Raw genomic sequence first — 22,992 nt, forward strand, 5'->3', positions numbered from 1 at the left:
CGGCATTTTTTGACCAGCCTGATTAATTAGCCAAGCCAGGTCAGGTTTTTGTTACCTCTGCTCATCGTCGAGGGTCTCGTCTTGCTTTTGCATTTTCATTTCCATTTTTAATTGCATAATTCTGCCGTTGCATGCAATTCAAAGAAATCTTTCATTCTGGGGACTACAGTTCCCTTTTTGTATTTTCCTTTTGCATGGCAGCATTTTAATTTGTTTTCTGCGACTGAGGCAGGAGGAAGGCAGAACTAACAAAATGAAGACAAATTTTTGACGACAATGCATGAACTTCACGTTCGTGCCACAAATCAGAGATGCTGCTGCTCCTCCTGCGGCACTTGAAACCGAAATCGGGTGCCACGAGGGATTACACTGCCCCGGGCTACGTGCTGGCTAAAAACTTTCGAGTAAAAGAAAATTTGTAGACAAATTAAGGCAAAGCCAAAACAATTGTCATGGCCGCAGACTTCGTCAAACACGTTCGAAAATCGTGCAGAATGGTTAGAGGAATGGAGGCACTTTTTGCTATTTTGATTTAGTTGCTCGACTCTCGATTCTTGCCGCGTCTCGTTGAGTTTGACTTTCGGCAGTAGGCGAATTATTGACAAACGATCCCTTTGTCCGCGTCGAAATCTTTCCCTTTTCTTCGGCCCACTCTCTCTTTTTCCGGAAAGCTTGGCGCCAATTTCACTGTCCGCCTTGTGGGCCCGACAATCGACATGCAGGACAAATTGTTGACGGCATTTAATGTCACAGCAGCCAATTAGCTGTCCCCATGAAAATGCTCGTTTCTTGTTGGTTTCCTTATACTTTTTTATTGTATTTTGCCAAAAAGTTTTTGTTGCCCACTTGTTGTGCGATGGTGTGGGCTTTTTTTTGGCATTTTTCGTTGGTGGTACGCACGGTTGCATGTTGGTCCAAGCGAAAAAAAGCAACAACCCGAGAAACAAACAATCGCCACAAATCGTTAAACTGTCAGCAGCTTTTAAAGCGCGTGATTATGTCCAACTCAACGTTGAGAGTTGAGAGACAAGCGCCAGTTGCCAAACAGTTTTTTGCGGATTTTATCCGAGTCTTTTTTGTACCGAAAGAGAAAATTTTCAATTGCCCAAAAATGCACATTTAAGTGGTGTTTATTTGTTGCAACATTTTTTTCGCAAAGGTTAATTTCAATTCAAATGTAGTGTGTTCAGTTTTTGAACTGGGTTTTTATTGCTGGCATTAAAAAGTGGTTAAACATTTAATTTATTTTTATATATAAAATGAACATAAAAGTGTTGCAGCATTCAAGATAAATCAAAAAGGTTTTAACAGGGCTTACGTTTTTATATTCTTTTTATAAAATGAAAAAATGTATACATTTTTAATTCCTTGTTAACTAACTAATGCTCAATAAATTAATTACACTCCTTTTTTTACAAAAACCTGCAATACTTATCCCTCCAAACACCACCATTTTTTCCTAATTTACATATTTAAGCAATCACTGCTTGCAATCACAACAAATGGCAATTGCACCATTCGATGGTGTCAATTTCATAGGAAATTCTTTGAAATTATCTTTGAACAGCAGCCAACGTGTCGTATGCGTAACATGATTTTAATTATGCATACAAAGAATTCACGATAATCAAGCGGCACACAAAAAATATATAAATAAATGAAAAATGCCATGTGACATTTGTGTGCAAGACGTCGTACTGCGATTGGCATTATCTGGCCGACTATTAAGACTTCATTACACATGTCATATTTGCCATTTGCCCAGCAACAAAAACCCAGCGAAACCGAGCGTGAAATAACACAAATTAAATTCCAAAGCAAAAGTGCTCGATAATTTTTCGTTTATTTATTTTTGATTTTGCGCGCTTTTCATCTGGACAAAAGTTGACTGCGAAATATTTTGTTAACAACAATTTGCCGTTTGCAGTTTGCCTGCTGCCGTTCTGGTGACTGCGATAAGCAGGCGAAGATAAGACAGCTGTTGTAATGCTGTAAGATACAGTGGGCATCCAAAAGATATTTTTTAGATTTTCAAAGCTTTGGAAATACAGTCTTTTCCTCTTCGAGTTTCACAGGGTTACAGAAGTATTAACATTTTCTTACAACGGAGCCCTAAAAATAATGCTTAGAATAAGTGCATATTTTTTTGCATATTTTTTAAAAATGTTTAGTCTTTTCTTTTTACATAAAAAAAACTATTTTTTTATCTTTCATCATCTTTGTATAGAAGGTACTTTCAAACAAGTACAACAGCTGGTAAAATGTATTATAAAAAGAAAGTGATCTCACAGATATATCTTTAAATCTTAGAATTTTGAGAGATGCTTACCACTGTGCTGCAGCATTGAGAAACCCGAAAAATAAAAATCGTAAGTGCATTGCAGTTGCAGTCTTAGCTCAGTTCAAATCGCCTCGGACCGATTCAGCTGAGTTAGCTGTGCAGTAGCCGCGGCAACATCGTTAACACGGCGCAAAAACAGCCATTAAAGCCAAGTTCCAGTTGGAGCTGGGTCTTTGGATCTTGGAGTGGGTCTCGGGCTCGGAGTCTGGGACTTGTGTTTGCCGCATTGGTGACATGCACAAAATGCATGTATATGAGCACCTACGTACGATAACTTCGGTTTGGGGTAATAATCGCCGCAGTCAAAGCCATTGCTGCCGGACATTCGCTTAGCCAGAGTACGTAAATCATAAGCATAAAACAGTCTTCGACTCCGACTTGGCGATGCAAGGTGCACAGAGGGAAAAACTTAGCATATGCAAATATCAGAAATTTGTCTTTGAGTAAATACAAATTCGATTTGATATCAAATTTAAGATTACTGTTAAAAAAGAGTATTAATATTTTTAGGATCTTAATGGAACACATGAAAACACATAAATTTAATATCAAATTAATAAATTTTTTCTAAAAAATGGCTTAATAAGAATGGCTTTATAAGAAATAAATGTTATTTTTGTCATCTGTTTATCAAGTATGTTTAATAAACATTGTTTATTTATTAAACTTAAGTTTGATCAATTTTTAATACATTTTATTATTATTTATTTTAGTAAGTAGTATGACAGATATAAAAGTTTTCGGCAACAATTTAGTTTCATATTAAAATACTAAAATATTGCTACTTTAAATTTGAATTTTATAATTAAATTTGTATTTCTTTAGTCAAGTATTTATGTTATGTGTAAAAGGTTTTGGTAACGATTTCAGTACTGATAAAGGCTATTTTTCTGCTAATTGTATATACACTTTTACAGTTTAATTGTTGCTAGTTGCAAAGTTGCCAAATATTCCTCTGAGTGCACGTGAAACTGCATTATGCATGTACATAACTTGGGAAACCATCGGTCGCTCTGTCGCTGCCGTTGCGTATGCACCACGCTAATTAGCTGAATCGCCCCAAGTGGCTCCATCTTTTCCAAGTTAATGAGAGTGAAAGGCGACTTAAAATAAATAAATAAAAAATATATACACATTTTTGCGAGCTGCGCTAGGCAAATTAACCGGGGATGAGTTGGAAATTCGAGACAGCGGCGGATGTTTGGATGTCGAGAACAGGTCTGCGTCGTTTATGGCCGGCAATTATACGTGTTTGCGTACTGCGATTCTCATTGAGCGTTCGGCGTTAGTTGTCTATAAATTATGAGCTTAATGACGGGGATAGGTTTTATGGAATCCCGGCTATTTGGGTTTGAGTGCCGTTCAGCGCTCCGTTGAGTCACACACAGAGAGCTCCCATTAACCTTCCCATGCCCACTTGGGCATTATGAGATCACATGTGCTGATAGCGGAAAGGAGAACCATTTGGCATTTTCGGCCACTCGGTGGCTGCCACCACTGCCGCGGTGCCACCGAAAGCCGCAACCACTCGGCGGTGCAGTGGTGCAGTTTGTTTGCCACCTCGCTGCCAGTTGACAGCCGTTTAATTTACGCTTTGTTTGTTTGTTTGTTTCTGTCTTTTGTTCGCGTCCTAAGGTGAATGTTTGATTTATCGCCCGATTATAAACCGAAATGTCATAGATTTTTCTGCTGCGTTCGATTCGGCTTGGTGGTGGTAAATCTCCCTCCCTCAAGAAAATCACAAAATCCATCCAATCTTCAGTGTCCATGCCACACTTTCTACAGGTTGTTTTACCAAACAAATCTTGCGGATTTTTATTTGGATTTCTTATATTTATTGATGAATAAATGACTCTATAAATATTAAGAAAAAGATGTAGTTCGTTTTGTTATTCTTAAAAATATCTTAATAGATAAGCCTTGTTTTTTTAATTAGGTCGAAAAAGTCCAAATTCGCTACCAGATTTCCTTTATTTTTAATGAAGCAAATGTCAGAGATAATCCGCACAAATGGCAATCGTAATTTTCGTTGAATAGGTAGTTTTTGCAATTATCTCCGACCGGCGGACAACGTGTCGTATGAGTAACATGATTTTAATTAAGCAAGCAAAAGATAGCGAACTCGTGGCTCACCTCTGTTCCTTCCCCTTGCAGGTGGTCGCCCGCAGCCTTGGTGGTGTCGCAATAACCGAAACGGTGGCCAAAACCGATCGCCCATCTCCATCAAGCACTCGGCGGACAGCATCCGGCGGCCCACGAGCAACTCCGGCGTCTGGACCTGGCTGGGCGGCAGTCGCCGCTCCTCCGCCGGCCCCGACCAGATCGGTCCGCCGTCGACGTCGCCGGCGGAGAACCACTACACCCACATGGACGACGCCTACAGTCCCGTGGGCGTGAGCGAGGCCCTCTACGCGGAGCTGGACCGCGAGTCCGTGCGATCCGCCAATCCCTCGTACCAGAATACGGCCTACAGTCAGTGTGGCGAGGTGAGTTGTCGATATTTATTTATTTAGGAGTCATTTAAAAATTGTATCACACAACCATTTAAATAAAAAAAAACATATTATTAAATTAATATATTAAATATATGAAAATTTACAATCCTTAACATATCATCATATTTAGGGTCAAAATGAATACCATAAAAAATAAAAAATAATTGTACTTTAGATTTAAGATTTAAATATATTAAAATGCTAAAATGTTGTAGTTTTAATCATAACAAAACTCATCTAAAATACTGTGAATATGTAGAACGGATGGTGACATTGTTTTAACTCAGAATATATTATATTTGAAACACCTATTTTCATATTTTAATTAATCAAAAATATAGACAATTTTATATTTTTAAAATAAATAATTAATAAAACAATATAATGGCAATTGTTAAATAGAGAAAAAAACATACATCTGTTTTTATTATTATTATTCTTAAAATATAAAAGAAATCATCATGACATACGCCATTTAATTCAGTGAGTTAGAATAAATCAAACTATGTGTTTTTTTTGAATACAGGTAATGGAAAAATAATGTTTTCTTTATTACAAAATTTAGATTATCTTAAATGATTTTAAAAATATAATTTTTGTCACACCAAAAGAGGCATTCTTACAGTACTTTAAGCCGAACTAAAAAAATCCGTTCTAATCCTGGAATCTTTTCCCCATTGCAGAAATATAATTACCAGGGCCACGAGCAGGACATTCCCATGGTGGTCTCCTCGGCGCCGAGCAGTGCCTACTACTCGGACCTGTCGGTGACCGCGATGCCCGGCGGAGCGAGTGGCAGTAATCAGGGCGCCTACGAGATTGTCGGCCTGAACGTGATGTCCCAGCCGCTGCCCAACTGGGATCACCATGGCGGTGGGGGAGGAGGCGGCGTGGGCGGCGGAGCTGCAGGAGCTGCGGCCGCCATCCTGGGAGCGGGCGGTGGCGGAGGCAATGGCCTGACGCCCGGCGAGGCGGCGGCGATGACGCAACGACGAGGTCCTCGACTGGCGGCCATCAACGAGACGAGCACCAGCACTGTGCCCTCGGACTACGTCTAAAAGTATACATAAAAGTTTAAATACAAATAATGTGAAATGTTCAGCGAGCTTAACATGTTAATGGGATATAATCGTACGTTATACACACCCCCTAGTTGTAAGGGTACATTTACATTATATTTAACACTGGAATACCACTTAGTGCTAGCGTGGACTCGTGTCTTTGGTTTATGTCTGATTTGTAATCCGAGTACGTTAACGATATAGGGATATATTTATACACACTTACAAGGCGAGAATGTATTATATGTCTAGTTTTTATATAGTCTCTAAGCAACGATTTAATCGTGGGTGATATTTAGCCTAAAAACATGCTATATTCTTATGTTCTGTGTACTTTAAACATTTTCTAAAAATGTAAAAACGACAACAAACGCATTTTTTATAGGCTAAGAAAGGTGTCGATGAAAATGGACAAGAAATCGCATTTCCCCCCAGGATCAGTACACGGAAATATAGAAACGATATATACACACGAATACTCGTACAACATATTTATACACTCAATATTTACAGCAGCCGAAAACGCATTTAGCTCACCAACATATTTATATGAATTAATATCTATAGCAATAACTGAGGAATCATATTTACAACGATTTTAACGCAGCAGATTTCACCATATTTACCGGGGGAAAAGATCGTGGCACTTCATATCATTTACCACACCATTATACATATGTACGCATAGCTATCTATATACTATACCATATACAATAGACAGACTCACGACCCCTAGCAGACGTACTTTAGTTCTTAGTGGCTCTCGTCGGGATGCGAATCCTTGGCCGATTAATTTAACAACACGCAAGAAAACACACACACAATTCCTGTACATTATTGTTTTAGTTGAAAATATAATTAAACAATTGCTATTTACATTCTGAATCCCAAACGGAAGTGCTTTTTATTGGCGGAAGATCATTTTGTATAGTAAGTACAATATCATAAGTATTAAATTCATTATTGTCTCTTATTGTCTGATTATTGTCTCCTAAATTTATTATTGTATTTTTAAATGACAAAGTATTTAAATGAACAATAACTTTAGTACAGCATATTTTAAAATCTAAAAAAACGAAATCGTATTTTAAATATATAGTTTAAAAAAGTATACATACAATTTTTAAGTTAATTTTTAAAGTAACAAACTACAAATACATTTTAAAGAATTTGTTTACAAAAATATAAAAAAAAGCAAAAATATTTTAACGAAATTGAACGGGTTAATTATGTCTTATAAAAGAAAGAGGCATAGACCTTCCATTTCGTAAGATAGATATTGTTAGATATTATTCCTGTTATAAATTTAGTTTAATAAGATATGAGAGTATTTAATTCCGTTAAGTTATTGCCATAAAGGTAATTAAAATGGCATTTTTATTAACACGTGTTACTGGCAATTCATAAGATAGATAATGTTAGATAGTATATAAATTTTAAATGTAGTTCATTATGATATGAGTATATTTAAATTCATTGATTCTTTGTCATAAATGTTATCTAAAGAATATTTTAATTGCGCAATTTATTATTGCTCTTCAAATTGGTGAACAAAATTATTTAAAAAGTAACAAACAACAAATAAATAAATAGCTATAAAGATTACATTTGTTTTTTAAATATGTTATTACAATTTATAGAAGATAGAGTTGTTAACTTTCAATATGTAAGATAGATACTTGTAGATGTTTTTTTCATTTATAATTGCATTTCATTAGGATATGAGAGTTTTAATTCCGTTTAGTTATTGTCATAAAGTGAAATGGAATTTTAATTCATTCCTGTCATTTGCATTGCATAAAATAGATAATATTGGATATCATTACATTTATTAATGCAATTCGTTATGATATGAGTGTATTTAATTTCGTTGACTTATTGTCTTTAGGTAATCGAAAGTATGCTTAAATTCTTACATTTAATATTGCGCTTTAAAAAGCAATAAAAATTGTGGAAAACATATTATACATAAAATTCCTTTAAAATGTTACAAACAAGAAACAAATTTTTAAAAGTGATAAACAACAAAAATATTCTAATTAGAATTGTTTGAAAAAATAACAATAGACAAATATTTTAACGAGGAAAGGAGAATACAGCTATATTTTGTAGAGTTAGATATAGTTTCATTTATAAATGCAGTTAATTAAGATATGTGAGTATTTAATTTCGTTGAGTTATTGTCATCAAGGTTGAAGTGGCATTTAAAACCTTCTCTTTCACTTCCATTTCATAAGATAGATTATTTAATATCATTATTTGTTATTATGATATGAGTGTATTAAATTTCGTTAGTTTATTGTCATAAAGATAATATTTGATATCATTGTTAATATGATATGAGTGTATTTGAGTTCGTTGATTTATTGTCATAAAGGTAATCGTAAGTACCTTAATTCTTAAATTAATTATTTGACCTTAAAAAGGGTTATTATAATAAAGAAGTACAAAATTGTGGAAAACATATGGTACATACCATTTTTCAAAAAGTAACAATCAAGAAACATATTTTAAATAAAAGTAACTAAAAAGGTAACAAACAACAAATAATTAAAATTGGTTTAAAAGTAACAAATAATTTAACAAATTTTAACGAAACCGAAAATACAGACTGTAATTTAAAAAGGGGAAAACCCCTTCTTTTCTTTTAGAATTAGATATTATTTATAAATGCAGATCATTAAGATATGAGTGTATTTGATTCCGTTGATTTATTGTCATCGTGGATTTGTTGGTAAGCGGACTAGCATCTTAAACCATGCTGGCCACCTGCAAAATAGTATATACTGTCTTCTGATTCCCATTCGATTCGTGGACTTTGCGATGGGTCCGCAGGGCAGATGGTTGTATAAACCTCTTGCCGCACTCATTACACTCGAAGTTCTTCTCGCCCGTGTGGGTCATCTCGTGGTACTTCCTGGTATCCGAGGTGGCGAACCTCTTCTCACAATAATTGCAGGCGTAATCCCGGGCCTTTTCGTGGATCGCACGCACGTGCTTTTTGAGACTAGTTGAACTGTTGCAGACTTTCGTGCAGTCCTTACAAGACCAGGTCCTTTCCAGAGTATGGAAGTTGATGTGGAGTCGCAGCTCGTTCTTCGTTGTCTTCTTGAGTCCGCAATAGGGGCAGCAGTAGTTCTTAATGCCCTGGTGGCGCATCATGTGGATCTTAAGCTTCTCCTTGCTATAAAATCGCATGTGGCAGTCGGGCAACTCGCAGGCATATGGCAGCTCCATTTGATCTTCATGTGAGAACCGATGCTGACTCAGGGCGGAGCCATTCTTGAACACCCGTCCGCAGAACTCGCACATGTGTGTTTTCGGGGGTTTGCCTATAGCATGGGCCTTGCTGAGGTGGTGATTGAGCGAAGTCTTGTGCCGGTATATCCTGTCGCATCCCTCCTCCATGCAGACGAACCGTGTGCTTTCCTCCGAGTGCCAGAGCTCGTGTTGCCTCAGGCTCTCGTAGCGGTTGAACGCCTCCCCGCATCCCGGCTCCGTGCAGTGGTACAGCATGTGCCCCTCGTGCTCCTTCTTGTGCAGGAACAGGCGTCTTTCCTCCTTGAACTCATCGGAGCAGATATCGCACTTGAATCTGAGCTGCGAGTATTCCTAAAAGCAAACGGAAATTCAAGTACATGGTACGAAAGGGGGTGCCACAGAAATCGCCGAGCTAAGTTTCTTATGTACATCAATATAAATTAGGGCTTAAGGGATTTCGGTGTCACCCCTATGTGCTCTAGTTTAATGATACGTTAAGACGTATATGTAAGAAATCTAATAATCCAACTCACTTCCATGGCTTTCTTTTGGGGTTCCACTTTTTTGGTGGTGGTTTTCAGCGTCAATGCTTGGGATGAGTTTTCGGGACTCAAAGTTCTATCGCAAATAATCAACTCTGGGGCTTCGAAAAGGGGTTGGATCACCTGAACTTCCGCCAGCGCCTGCTCGTCTACGTGCAGGTGCTCCAGCACTTCCTTCATGTCGTTCTCCAGCTGCTCCAGCTCCACCTCCTCATCCTCCTCGTCGTCGTCGTCGTCGTCTTCCACTTCGAGAACCGGGTTTCGCCGGTCGATTTCCCTCCGGCTAAAGAGATTCTTCTGGCGCCATTTCCTATCGGCGATAATGCACAGGGCCCGGAAGGAGTGGAACTTTTCCAGGAGCTCGTAGCACTCGGAGCAAATCTCGCTGGGGAGGATGTCCTGGTCGTCGGGATCCACCACCAAATTGGTGCACTCGGAGAACTTGACGGCCAGGAGCGGTTGGTGCAGCAGGTTGTAGGCCTCGTCGTCGCTGGCCACCCCGCAGGAGCACACGCGGCACTTGTCCAGGTGACCCATGGGGAAAGTCAAGTTGCACCACTGGCGGCCAACAGAGGAATAAAATAAACAAAAGTTGGCGAGCAAAATTTCTTATCTATTGCTCTGCTTCTTCTTATATGTATGTATTGCCTGTGCAGAAAACAGCTGACAGGGCTGGCGAAACTATCGTTAGTGATAAGGAACACCGTGACTTAAAGGGCGGAAGAATAAATTTAATGAAAATACGTGTAAATTCAATTGATAAATATGAATTAAATTGAACTGTTTTTTACTAGAGACTTTTGTACTTACATTTTTATTAGATTTAAAAATGTGATTATTCTGTTATATTCAATAAATCCGGAACCATATAAATTATTGTTTTCCAGGTAAATCTTTCAAATATAATAAAATAAAATGATTTTTTAAAATTTTTTTTTTCTATAAAATAGTTTTAAAAACCATGTAAATATTAACAAATTATTAAACCGTTATTTTTATCAGTGACTCACGCGGCGTGACTCATCAGTCGCCCATCCCTAGCACCCTTCTCAAGTCCCATCTCTAATGGGGGGTGTATAAAACTTGTGTTGATGCAGTTTGTTTATTATTTTTCGCAAAACAATGGATAGCTCGAATGGAATCCACTACATTGAGTTATCCCCGAATCCCATACGTTTCGACGCTGTGAGCCAGCTTACAAATGTGTTCTTCGATGACTCCAACAAGCAGGTACAGGGAAAATAACTTATCAAATTTAACTAAGAGTGGCTCAAACTATGTTTTCCAGATCTTTGCTGTTCGATCTGGCGGAGCCACAGGTGTGGTGGTGAAGGGACCCGGCGCCACCGAGGACTCCATCATCTCCTTCTGCATGAACGACCGCGGCGGAGCTATACGTTCCATCAAATTCTCACCCGACAATCAGATCCTGGCCGTCCAGCGTAAGGAAAATGCCGTGGAGTTCATATGCTTCCAGGGGGATCAGCCCCTGCTGCAGGAGATCATCACCCACCAGGTGAAGACCATGATCCATGGCTTCGTGTGGGTGCACAATCGAGAGGTGGCCCTGATCTCCAACACGGGTGTGGAGGTCTACACCGTGGTGCCGGAAAAGCGGCAGGTGCGCTCTGTGAAATCCCTAAGCATTGGGATCAAGTGGTTCGCCTGGTGCTGCGATGCCAATGTGGCTCTGCTATGCACCACCGAGGGAAACTCCCTGATCCCCGTCCTGGTCAAGCAGAAGGTCATCACCAAGCTGCCCAAAGTGGACTGTGAGTGGATCAAACACGTCTCTTTAATCTTCTCTTCTTAATACACTGCTTAAATCGTATCCCTTAGTGGGCAGTCCCAGTCGTGATGTCCAGGAGAGCAAGGTAACCCTGGGCCAAGTTTACGGCGTGCTGGCCGTGCTTATTCTCCAGTCAAACAGCAGCTCTGGGCAGATGGAAGTGGAGGTGCACCTGCTCAATGGACCTGGCTTGGCGCCGCGGAAGTGCCACGTCCTTCGCTTGAGCCTGGTGGGTCGCTTCGCCATCAACACGGTGGATAATCTGATTGTGGTGCACCACCAGGCTTCGGGCACTTCGCTGCTGTTCGACATTTCCCTTCCCGGCGAGGTGGTCAATGAAATAACCTACCATACGCCCATTACACCAGGACGCTCCATTAAACCTTTTGGCCTGAAGCTACCTTCATTATCGCCCGATGGACAAATCTTGCAGTGCGAGTTGTGTGGGTATTATAAGTTATCTCTCAAGTCCTCGATTTCATCCTTAATGCCTTGCAGATTCCACCCACTGGGTGCTGTTTCAGCCCAATATAGTAATCGATGCCAAGCTGGGCTGCATGTGGTTCTTAAATCTCTGCATAGAACCCTTGTGCCAACTTATCTCCGATCGCATTCGACTTACGGAGTTTCTGCTGCAGCGCAGCAGTGGCAAACAAATGCTCTTAAAGGTTGTAGGCCAGTTGGTTGATGATCAGTATAAGGGCACGCTCTTGCCAGTGCTGGAAACCATCTTCAGCAGGATTAACAAGATATATGCGTAAGATCAAGGTCTCTTTATAAAATACCTACTGATTAAATATATATATTTATTTTCCAGTTCCTGGGTTCAGTTGGAATTGCAGAATCAAACCGCTCAGCCCTCGAATGTGAAGACTTCTACTGTGAAACAAAGCACACCGCCCATTGTGCTCATAGAGCAACTAGATATGGTACAGATCTTCCAGCGCATCGCCCGTCGGCCGTACGCGGAGTCTATCCTAATGCTGTACTTGCAATCCCTCAACAAGTTCAACATTGCCGCCCAGGAAGAGCTGAGCAAGATGATCATCAGCGAGCTGATCAACAATCGCAGCTTTGACACCTTGCGCCGCTTGGTCAGCTACTCAATGCTGCTGGAATCCAAGTCGGTGGCTTGCTTTTTGCTAGCCCACTCGGATGTGGATACGGCCATTTCCCAGGTGGCCATCGATATGCTGGGCAGGATTCAGGCTCATGAGGTGGGTTCTTATCAACCATAAATATATCTTCTATTTAAATTATGCCTTGAACATTTTCCAGATCATTATTGAAGTTATGCTGGGTCAGGGAAAGGTAATTGATGCCCTGAGACTGGCTAAAAACTCCCTGGGCCTGGACAAAGTGCCAGCTCGCAAGTTTCTGGAGGCCGCTCACAAGACAAAAGATGATCTCATCTTTCACAGCGTTTTCAGATTCTTTCAAATGAGAAACATGAAACTGTACGAGACCTTGTCTTTTCCCAAGGGTAAGCAAAGCACTTCTAATTTAAAGTTATGCGATATTTTAGAGGAATATTTTTCAGCTGAACAATGCACCGAGTTTATACAGCATTATAACAATACTTTTCCCGCGGATAACCCGGCAAGAACTCCCATAAGTTAGGGAAACGGGAAAAGAAAAGTAGTTTGTGAATATTGTAGTTAAAAGTGTGCTTGAAAAGTATGAATATACTTTTGTATTATCTAAATTTCTGTGTAATTAGTATCCTTTACACAAAAATAAAATAACGTCTCAGACAAAAATGGAAACCTTGCCTTGAAAACACAGATTTATCATGCAATTTCTTTACTTACACATACAATATATAGAAGTTGTACAATAAATACATAGAGGAATAATTGGAATATACAAACAAATACGAGGCAAGCTAATTGAATCGCCTTGGCGGCGCCTTTAGCTGCAGCGCCCCCATTTCGAGGGACGAGGAAATGCTGATTAGATTTCTGCCTGGCCGCGGCAAAGTAAGACTTTGATCCGGAATAGTTGTAAAGCACCGTGGACACTCTTCGAACTGCGTCTCCGCCTCCTCCATGCACTCCTCGTGCAGGCCATGGCCACACCCGCCCAAGATTAGCACCTGGCTGTGGTCGTACAGCCGCTGGTGGCACACGGAGCACTTGGTGGTGGTCACCCAGAGGCCACGACGCGCGTGTCGATATCGCTCCGCAAACTGGAGGTGAAGACTCTGGCACAAAAGCCCGGCGGAATGTCGCAAACCCTCCGTTTGATGCCGCGAACTATCCAGCATGCCCATCAGCAGATCCTTAATATCACCAAAGCTACTCGTCACATTGCGGGTGTTCATAATCAGTTGCACCAAGTTGTGCAGATCGATGTGCTGCGAAGCCTCGTGCAGCAGAGATTTGGTGATGGACTGCAGCTCCTGGAGCGGCAGAATATATTGCAACAGAACAAACCAACAGCGCTCCAGTTCCTGAGCTGGCAACGTGGTTACAGAGCGACCCAGAAGAGCACAAATCTCCTGCGCCTCCTTGGCCGCTTCCTCGCCAGCGGCCGATCGCAGCAGATCCATCGACAACTCGAAGGCTTTCGCATAGCTCTCCTGCATTTCGTAGAGATAAATCACAGATCGGTTTAGGTGATGGCTTTCAGCTATGGCAATGGCCTTGTCCAAGCGATAGCCCGAATTGCATACAAGGAATTCCTGGACAGTGGCAGCCGATTCCATTTTACAATACAGTTCGAACAGTAGCTCCAATTGACTGGCTTCCAGTTCACTCTTGCGATCATTGAGGCACTTGAGGAACACATACAATAGGGCCTCCTCCCTGCTCAGCAAATCTAAAAGCTCGTTAATCTTGTCGGGAAAGTGCAGGGCCAAAATGCGAGTAGTTTCCTTGGCATTGATCTTCAGCAGCTCTCTCAGATGCCTCCTCAGCTGCCGGTAAATGCATCTCTCTGGCGTGGCCACATGGCGCTCCATATAGGCAAACATGGTCTCGTGCCTGGCTTCGTTTCGGATGTAGCAATCCAGGATGGTGTCGTACCGCTTGAGCTTCTCCAGCAGGTATTCCACCACGCAATAGCACCTGGCCCGCTCCGCCAAACCCAGCTGCTCCTCATCGCTGCTGATCTCTGCCAGGCAGTTGGAGGACAGCAGCTCATGCCAGGCGTTCTCCCGCTCGGAGTGTTGGCGACTGCTCTCGTTGGCAATCTCCTCCTGCGCCAAGTGGCTCAGCACTCGCTCCAAAAGCTGCCTGTCGCGCGGCAGGCACTGCATCGAAATCTGCTGGGCAATGAAGTTCAGCAGGCAGCCAATCTCCGCCCACTGGAAAAGGAATATAGGTTTGTTGTCACAAGATATTAAACAATGTGGAAAATATATCTCACCGTTGCATTCTCGGGCGACATTATCTCCAGCAGCAGATTGATAATCCTCTTGCGATGCGAGAGCCCCAGCTCGTGGCTAAACTCTCGCTCCTGGAACGCCAGCGATATCACGTTTAGCGTTTCCCGCGTGTCAAACTTGAGGAGAGCCCTTAGATACGGATAGGGCATCTCGTCTCCGGCATTCTCCTTGGATTGCTGCGAGGTCAGACAACGCAGGACATCGTGCTTGACTTGATGGACCAGCTCCACGGGAATTTCTCCGCTGGGATAGCCCCTGCCCGCCAGACAACTGGACACGTAGACCAGCAGGCAATTGCCCAAATCCGTTTCCTCGGGTGTCACCAAGGGCAGCAGCTCCGTCAGCGCCGCCGTGTAGTCATTCAAAGCTTGGGTGTTGAGGTAGATCTGCGCTCTATACAATCGATGCTTCTTCACAGCCTTCAGCACCTGATTCAGGTCCAGGCACATCCAATCCAGCTTCAGGATGATCTGCTCCAGTTTGGCGGGCGAGTGCTCTAGCCAGTAGTCCACCAAAGCCTGGGAGATCACGGGATTGACACTGTGAATCCTTTCCTTTTCTATGTGTTCGGAAATGTGTTGCAAGAAAAGCTCAGTGCTGTTGTTGTGCAACTTTTCCCACAGCTGCGTCCAGAGGAGGTCGAGTTCACCCACGGTTATCAAGCAGTTGACAATGGCACCGAGACAATAGTCGGGTGCCCGGGCGGAATTGGCGATGTACTCCTTAAAGAGCATGATGATGCGCTCCTTGGCTTGGGCACGTTTCCTCGGGCGATCCACAGAGGCAAGGTAGCCGTCCAAGGCTAGTTGGCAGGCCTCCTGCCAGCGGTGGTGCTTAACCTGTACGAGAAAGATTTAAGGTCTAAATATGCTTATGAAGTCCGTAATTATGATCTCACCAGATAGCTAATCCTCTCCGACCAGGTCCTTACTCCAATAATATGCAGCGATCTGGCTCCCAAAACATACAGCTGCGTTCCTCGCGAAACCACCGAGTTATAACACGCATTTGAGCCAGCTAAAGCGAAGGCAGGCGACACATTTCCGCCGGTGGCCAGTCCCTTGAACTGCGCCGATCCGTAAACCAATCCTGCGTTGGCCATATCCATGCACTCGAGTTCCTTACTTGATCTCACGTCCACCAGGTGAAGGATCTCCGCCGTGTCCAGCGAGGCAACACACTTTGGTCCCAACCAGTGGGCAGACAGCAGGCTTCCTTGCAGCTGGACGTGTCGAAGATACAAGAGAGTGATCCTCCCATTCGAGACGAAGAGTTGGTGAAAGAACAATTGATTGCCTCGGCCCACAACAATCACGGGATCCACAGAACGGGATGTATCTGCTGCTTGGATGAGCACCAAATGCCAGGCGAGAAGTGGCAGGCAATCCGGAGGTCCCTGCAGCACATGGTATTTGATGACCCTTAATCTTGGTCGTACGGTGACTATGAAATACTTGGACAGCGTGGCCAAGGCTACAATGCAGTACTGGTCGAGTTCATGGCGACTCTGTGCATCCATTATTAGCGGTTCCACGGCGCAGACTTCCCCGCGGGCGCCGGAAAACAGGCATCTAGACTGGCAGCCCCGGATACCCAGTTTCCTAGTGAAACTAAGCGACCACACAGAACCTCCCGCATCGGCACACAAGGCTAGAGAGGATCTGGAGGTCCATTTGACGTGTAGGACGCCGGTATTGGGGGTTATCACATCGAACAGCTCTCGCAGGACATCTCCTGTGTGAGTGTCCATCATGGCAACCAATCCTCTGGAGTAACCGACCAAAAGCCGGGTGGAATCTGCATTGAAGGCCATGCTGGCCACCGCACCCTGACCATGTTTGTCCTGGTGGGCCCACTTAAGCGTTTGGGTGACGTCGAAGTTCAGGATGTGTCCGTGGGAGGTGCCAACGGCTATGAAGGCGGCCACGGTACAGGAACTGGCTGCACCGGCATTCACGCGCTCCGCGGCGGAGGAGAGCTGGGCGGAGATGCCGTGTAGTAGGGTATATCTCATGATGGAACCTCCGCCGCCCCTGCCATCCGTCCTTATCGTGGAATCCTCGCCAATGGAGGGCGTGGGAGTGGCATGGGGCACCGGCATGCCCAGCTCGGAGGCCACATCCGAATCCGCCTCGAACTCACTGAGCACCGCCTCCAAAGTGGGCAGCACATCGGTGGGCGGAATGGCAAACTCGGCGTCATCCAGCTTTGAAGGGTTTTATCAAGAGAAATCGTTAATTGGGCCAATGTCTTTCGGGGGCAATCCCAACTCACATCCTCGAAATCCAGCTGCAGAGACTCGGCCAGCAAGCTGTCCGTGGAACCGCGCTCCGACTCCAGCAGCGATTGCAGCGACGGGGCCTTCAGCTCCGACATGCTCCCGGTTCTTTCCTGGTCCAGATCCCTCCCCCGGACTTAAATTTTAAGCGATTTTGTTTTTATCAATGAGTTTTTACGCCCATCAGAGGACTGTCCACTCGCTCGCAGCCGGAATCTTTGGTTCCTATCGGTTTTTCTTATCGATGTTTTTAGATAACATTGCATTTGAAATTACAATTTTTGAAATATTCGATTATTAAATATCTATGGCAATAAATGGTAATAACTACAAATGAATTACTTATGGCTGCAAAAAATGATTTAGAATAAACCAGACTATTTTAATCTTAAAAGTATATCTCTTTTAAAATGACTATTAGGATACGAAATTCATGGATTTGGTTGGAAAAACTCAGTAAATACTTTAATAAGAACGTAAGAAAATGTATTTTTGTCTAAATATTAGATTGTTTGCATAGACTGAGTGGCTCTGTAATATTAACATTCGAGCTAACAGTGCGCCAGAAAGGACACACTATCGATAGCATCGATGTCAGTAGCATGACCATTTGATTATTCTCGGTATATTTTCCGGTATAAAGAGTATTTCTCCCAGAGCCGGACGGCATTTCGCCTTGACAAGCCCGCGGTCACACCGCTACTTTGTTTTCATCGTGTTTTTCGTCGCGTTCGGTTCTCGGCAGCGGACGACTTTTTGTGGATTTGCGAGGCCAAAGAGCTTAATTAAAATGCAATAAACATCTTTCGCGTGCTGACTGTTGCATGCAACGGAGGTGTTTGAGCAGTGTGTGATACCGATTTTTACTTATTCTGTTTTTTTTCAAAACAAAAATATAACGTAATATATACGTTTAATACCTTTTATAAATATTTGTCTGTTGTTATTGGTTAAATAAACAATCAATTACGGGTAAAGTTACTCCAAGAAAAATGGCCTCCTCCGAGGCCAAGGGTAAAAACCCTTATTCGGAGCTGAGCAACGTTAAAAGGCCGAAATTATCGCCCTTAAATAAAAAGAAAAAACCTACGGATAACAATTTAGTAGAATCGGAAAGCGAAGAAGTTGTGATGAAAGAAGTCATTGACCCTGTAAGTCATCCGAGTCCAACCAGCCAAGTAAGTGGTAAAGCTATAACGGATCCTGCTAGCAAAGAAGAGAAGAGAGAAAGTGGAAATTTGGAAAACAACGGATACTCGTACAGCAGCGCTCACAAGGGACCCTTTGTGGTCTACATAGACAAAATTGGTGAAACCAATGGCGAAAACCGACCTAGAAGAGTTCCTATAAATCCTCTTGAACTAAATGCTGTCCTGCTAAAATTAAATATTAAAGATATAATTTCAGTAAATAAGATTGGTTATGGGCGCTGCAAGGCTGAGTGCAAGTCAGCAACGGCAGCTAATAGCATCCTGTCCTCAAATCTTAAAAGTAATGGTTACGAACCTAAAATTCTTAAGCATTTCATTTTTAAAATGGGTATTATTTTTAATATTCCGACAAAATTTTCCGACTCTGAACTTAAGGAGTACATTTCTTCTCCAGTACCTATTCAAGAAATAATTCGTGTGAAGACTAAGGACCGAGACAATAAAGATATTTTTATTAACACTCCTAGGGTTAAGATTCTTTTTAAAGGTACTCAAATTCCCAACGAGATTGTCTTCCTGTACACCAAAATTAATGTTAGTCCATATGTTCCTTTTAGTCAATGTTTTCGTTGTTTTAGATTTAATCACTTTGCTCAGCATTGTAAACAAACTGAACAAAAATGCAGTAAATGTTCTCTTTCGCATTCAAGAGAACAACAATGTAATCAACTCGTTTGTGCCAACTGCAAACAAAATCACCCAGCCACCTCTCTTGAGTGCCCTGCTCGTAAGAGAGCGTACGCTATCCAGAAATGTATGACTATTGAGAATTTATCACGAAATGAAACGAAGATTAGGTACCCCTCTCTCTTCCAAATTTTAGATGAAGTCGACACCAACGACTTAACCCACTTCCCCCAGCCAACATGGCAAAGAAAATCTGCCAATCCAGTGTTACAAAATAATACCAAAATAGCTACCCAACAAATATTTGCACAAAACCCTTTTAATAAGGTTGTTAAGAACTCTCTTAACAAGAAAAACGAAGATAAAAATTCACGCGACACTATGATCAGCTGGAAAGCTGCTCTTTATGAACATGAGTACACTCCAAACGAAAAGTTTTCTCTCATTCATTCTAATCCACCTAGTTCCTCACCCTCTAGTCAACCTTTTTTAGACAATCCAGCTCTTGAAGCTGCGGAGAATAGCTTAAATCAATTAGCTTCTGAAATATCCTCATTTCTAGTCAACGAAACAACCAATTTAGTACCTGAATCAAGAAACTTTTTAGAGAATTTAAGAAACAGAATAGCACTTACAAACTCAAAAATTGATTTGTTCAAAATTAATCAACTTGTTTAATTTTGAATAATAACTTTTTTATTTATTTATTTATCTATTTACTTATTTTTCTGATTTTTTTTTTTTTTTTTTTTTTTTTTTCTGTTAAATTAATTGTTTTTTATTTATTCGTTTTTCTTTTCTCTTTCATTTGTCTATCTGTTTTCATTTGAAAATAAAACATAAAGTTATATTATTTAAATGACAATAAAAATCCTACAGTATAATATTCAGAGCTTAACTGCTAATAATAACAAACAATTACTAGAATTATTCTTAGTAAACAATAACATAGACATAGCAATTTTATCAGAGATATGGATTTCCAATAATTCCATGTGTAGCTTGGCAAATTATAATTTTGTATGTAAGCCGCGTAACGATGGTTATGGAGGCGTTGGAATTTACTTAAAAAAACACATACGCTTTAAACAAATCAACTGTGATATTAGCTTAGAAGTCATTGGTATCCGTACAATTAACCTAAGAAATAATATTAATATTTTCAGTGTCTATGCTGCTCCCAGCACAGACATTAATTCTTTTCAACAAGGCTGCGATGATCTATTTACTATTGCTGCTCAATCGAGTGGTCTAACTGTCATAGGTGGTGACTTCAATGCCAAATCCAGCATTTGGGGTAATAATACTCAAGATGTCAGAGGCGGTATTTTAGAAAATTCCCTCTTACACTCCGGTTTCTTTTGCCTTAACAACGGCTCTCCAACTTACTCCCATAACCCATCCTATACTTCAACACTCGATCTCACTTTCATTAATAGTAGCAATCTTTGTTCTAACTGGTCCTCAATAAATTCTAAAATATCAAATAGCAATCATTTCCCAATCTTAATTGAAATAGACCAAATTTCTGCTTCGACTAATATTATTAAATTTAACCATAATAAAATAATCAAAGACTTTTCCAAAATTCAAATTACAACGTTAGATAGCATTTCCAACTTATCCCAAACAATACACTGTAATAATTCAATTAAAATAAATACAAACAATAGATATGTTCCAAAAAAGTATTGGGACGAGGTATGTGAAAAATTGTTTAGATTAAGAAACGCGTGCAGACAAAAATATTTTAAATCCAAACTACAATCTGATGCTATTGCCTATATTAACAGTAATAAAAAACTTAACAACTATTATTATAAAATGAGAAAAGAAAACCTCAATAAGCTAGCAGAAGACATTTCTAACCCCTCTTCTCTGAAAGATATGTGGAACAAAATCAAAAATCTTAAACTTTTTAAACAAATTAAACCGTCAAACAGTGCAATATCTGACTCAGAACATAGAGATTTTCTCAATCAAATAGCCACAGCTCCCAACACTGCGATGTGTCCTGACGTATCTTTTTCTCCTGATCTGCTTTATAGATATACCAACTCTAATTTCTCAGCGCGTGAACTTCTTGACTTCCTTAACTCTCGTAACCCAGACTCGGCTAAGGGTCTTGACAACATTTCATACAGAATGCTTCTATCTCTACCCTTAAGTCAAATAGAAAAACTGGTATCCCTGCTAAACATTACTTTAGACAATGGGTTTATTCCAGATCAGTGGCGGAAAATAAGGGTTATACCTGTTCCCAAAAAAAATCTAGACTCTTCAATTATTACCAACAACAGACCTATCTGCCTTCTAAGTGTGACTTTTAAGTGCTTAGAAGGTTTGATTAAATTGCGGATGGAAGAGTACATTAATAAAAATAAAATTCTGCCACCAAGATCCTATGCGTTCAGAAAAAACCATTCTACTGCCCAATGCATCAACGATGTAATAAATAACATAGCCAACCTAAAAGCTCGTGGTTTCCACGTTACCGCAGCGGTTTTAGACTTAAGTAAAGCCTTTGATGCCGTCAATAGCCCTATTCTGGGTAGCAAATTAGTTAGTTTGGGTTTCGACCACAATCATATTTATTTCATTATAAACTTCCTTAGTAAAAGAGTTCTCACTATGGGTACTGCAGAGATAACTGTAAACAAAGGAGTTAGTCAAGGTAGTTGTCTGAGTCCAATCCTCTTTAATTTATATACAGCTGAGCTTCACAGCTTAAGTAATGACCATGACAGTATTCTGTTCCAGTACGCTGACGACTTCTTTCTAGTCTGTTATGACAAAGTCTTTTCGATGGCTGAAGAGAAATTAGAACAAAAAGTAAATAGGTTTATGGAACTGTGCAATATTAATAATCTTACTTTTAATCCAGACAAATCAGCCACCATTCATTTTAATCTAAGAAAAAAACCTTTAAGTATCTTGTGCAATAATATTATTTTAAAAAATGTAAATAGTATAAATTATTTAGGTAGAGTCATAAGTTCAAACAACTCGTCTGTTCAGCATGTAAATAAAACGATCTCTAAATCGAATCAAACGAATATGTTTATTCAAATGCTCAGTGGTTGCCGCTTCGGAGTACATCCAAGCAAGTCACTACTCTTTTATAAAGCATTTATTAGAACTAGATATGAATACGCCTGCTCCTCTTTTTCAAACATATCAAAATCAGTACAAAACAATATAAATAAGCATGCTAATTTCCACCTTAGAAAGGCCTTAGGACTTATTAAATCGACTCCAATTAATATTATTTATAATCTTGCAGCTGAACTTCCTCCAGCTTATAGGATTAAATTCGCTACAGCGAAGGAGTTGGCCAAAACGTTCGCTCATGGACTACCATCTGCGTCGCTTCTGTCAAACTCCTTTGTAGCCAAAAATACTAGTTACAGTAGAATTTATGCTGAATTTAAAAATATCCTGGATAGTATTGCTCCTATTTGTCCTTACTCTCTGTCCACACGCAAGATTTCAGTTGACACAAATTTCTTTAAAGGTACTTGTACAAATAAAAAAATGGCAAACGAGACTATAATTCTCTCTTTATTTAAAGAAAAAATAAGAAGTTTAACCTCAAAAAATATGGAAATCATCTTCACGGATGGTTCTGTGTCGGAAAATTTTACAGGAGGTGCCTTTGTCCACTTAAATTCCAATTCGATAAAAAGTTTCTACACCGACAAAAAACTATCGTCGCTGACTGCTGAACTCACAGCCCTAGAAAAAGCCATTGACTTCGGTATTTCAAAAAAGTTCTCCAAAATAGCAATTTTAACTGACAGTCTTGGTGCCATCCAGACAATAAAGAACACGAACTCCAAAAACTGCATCTCTCAATGCATTCTGAAAAAAGTCATAAACAACCCAACCCTGCTATCCATAGAATTTCACCACATTCCAAGCCATTCCAATATTTGGGAAAACGATCTCGCAGATACAGCGGCTAAAAATGCTAAAATTAACGGCTCTTTCGCACCCGTC

The 22,992-nt window shown here is 40.7% G+C and overlaps 5 protein-coding genes across 6 annotated transcripts in view; 3 read left to right on the forward strand and 2 right to left on the reverse strand.

The window, feature by feature from the left end:
* The window catches only part of LOC108028661 (uncharacterized), a 64,658-nt gene extending 57,876 nt beyond the window's left edge, over nucleotides 1-6,782 (forward strand). Inside the window, exons 6-7 of the mRNA XM_017100589.2 lie at nucleotides 4,496-4,827; nucleotides 5,520-6,782. Of these exons, the coding sequence (XP_016956078.1) occupies nucleotides 4,496-4,827; nucleotides 5,520-5,894 (707 nt within the window). The 3' untranslated portion in view covers nucleotides 5,895-6,782. The remainder of the gene's footprint in view (nucleotides 1-4,495; nucleotides 4,828-5,519) is intronic.
* A 1,665-nt stretch (nucleotides 6,783-8,447) lies between these two features.
* On the reverse strand, nucleotides 8,448-10,326 carry LOC108028026 (gastrula zinc finger protein XlCGF46.1). Its single transcript, XM_017099662.3, has 2 exons — nucleotides 9,692-10,326; nucleotides 8,448-9,509 (listed from the first exon to the last, which is right to left on the reverse strand). Exons 1-2 carry the CDS (start codon nucleotides 10,235-10,237, stop codon nucleotides 8,649-8,651), a joined length of 1,407 nt encoding a protein of 468 aa, XP_016955151.1. The 5' UTR covers nucleotides 10,238-10,326; the 3' UTR covers nucleotides 8,448-8,648.
* A 419-nt stretch (nucleotides 10,327-10,745) lies between these two features.
* Nucleotides 10,746-13,255, forward strand: LOC108028544 (regulator of MON1-CCZ1 complex). The gene is made up of 7 exons (XM_017100442.3): nucleotides 10,746-10,930; nucleotides 10,989-11,472; nucleotides 11,540-11,932; nucleotides 11,988-12,246; nucleotides 12,307-12,706; nucleotides 12,768-12,972; nucleotides 13,030-13,255. The coding sequence occupies exons 1-7, from the start codon at nucleotides 10,823-10,825 to the stop codon at nucleotides 13,107-13,109; spliced, it is 1,929 nt and encodes a 642-aa protein (XP_016955931.1). The 5' UTR covers nucleotides 10,746-10,822; the 3' UTR covers nucleotides 13,110-13,255.
* A 20-nt stretch (nucleotides 13,256-13,275) lies between these two features.
* On the reverse strand, nucleotides 13,276-17,358 carry LOC108028543 (vacuolar protein sorting-associated protein 8 homolog). The gene is made up of 4 exons (XM_017100441.3): nucleotides 17,152-17,358; nucleotides 15,776-17,083; nucleotides 14,859-15,716; nucleotides 13,276-14,796 (listed from the first exon to the last, which is right to left on the reverse strand). The coding sequence occupies exons 1-4, from the start codon at nucleotides 17,251-17,253 to the stop codon at nucleotides 13,375-13,377; spliced, it is 3,690 nt and encodes a 1,229-aa protein (XP_016955930.1). The 5' UTR covers nucleotides 17,254-17,358; the 3' UTR covers nucleotides 13,276-13,374.
* A 510-nt stretch (nucleotides 17,359-17,868) lies between these two features.
* LOC108028470 (bifunctional heparan sulfate N-deacetylase/N-sulfotransferase) overlaps nucleotides 17,869-22,992 on the forward strand; it is a 66,368-nt gene continuing 61,244 nt past the window's right edge. The window contains exon 1 of one of the 2 annotated variants that reach the window (XM_050886665.1): nucleotides 17,869-18,127. The gene's annotated coding sequence lies outside the window, so the exon portion shown is untranslated. The remainder of the gene's footprint in view (nucleotides 18,128-22,992) is intronic. The other variant, XM_050886666.1, reaches the window with a different exon arrangement.

The sequence above is a fragment of the Drosophila biarmipes genome, chromosome 3L, assembly GCF_025231255.1.
Source record: "Drosophila biarmipes strain raj3 chromosome 3L, RU_DBia_V1.1, whole genome shotgun sequence".
Taxonomy (NCBI): domain Eukaryota; kingdom Metazoa; phylum Arthropoda; class Insecta; order Diptera; family Drosophilidae; genus Drosophila; species Drosophila biarmipes.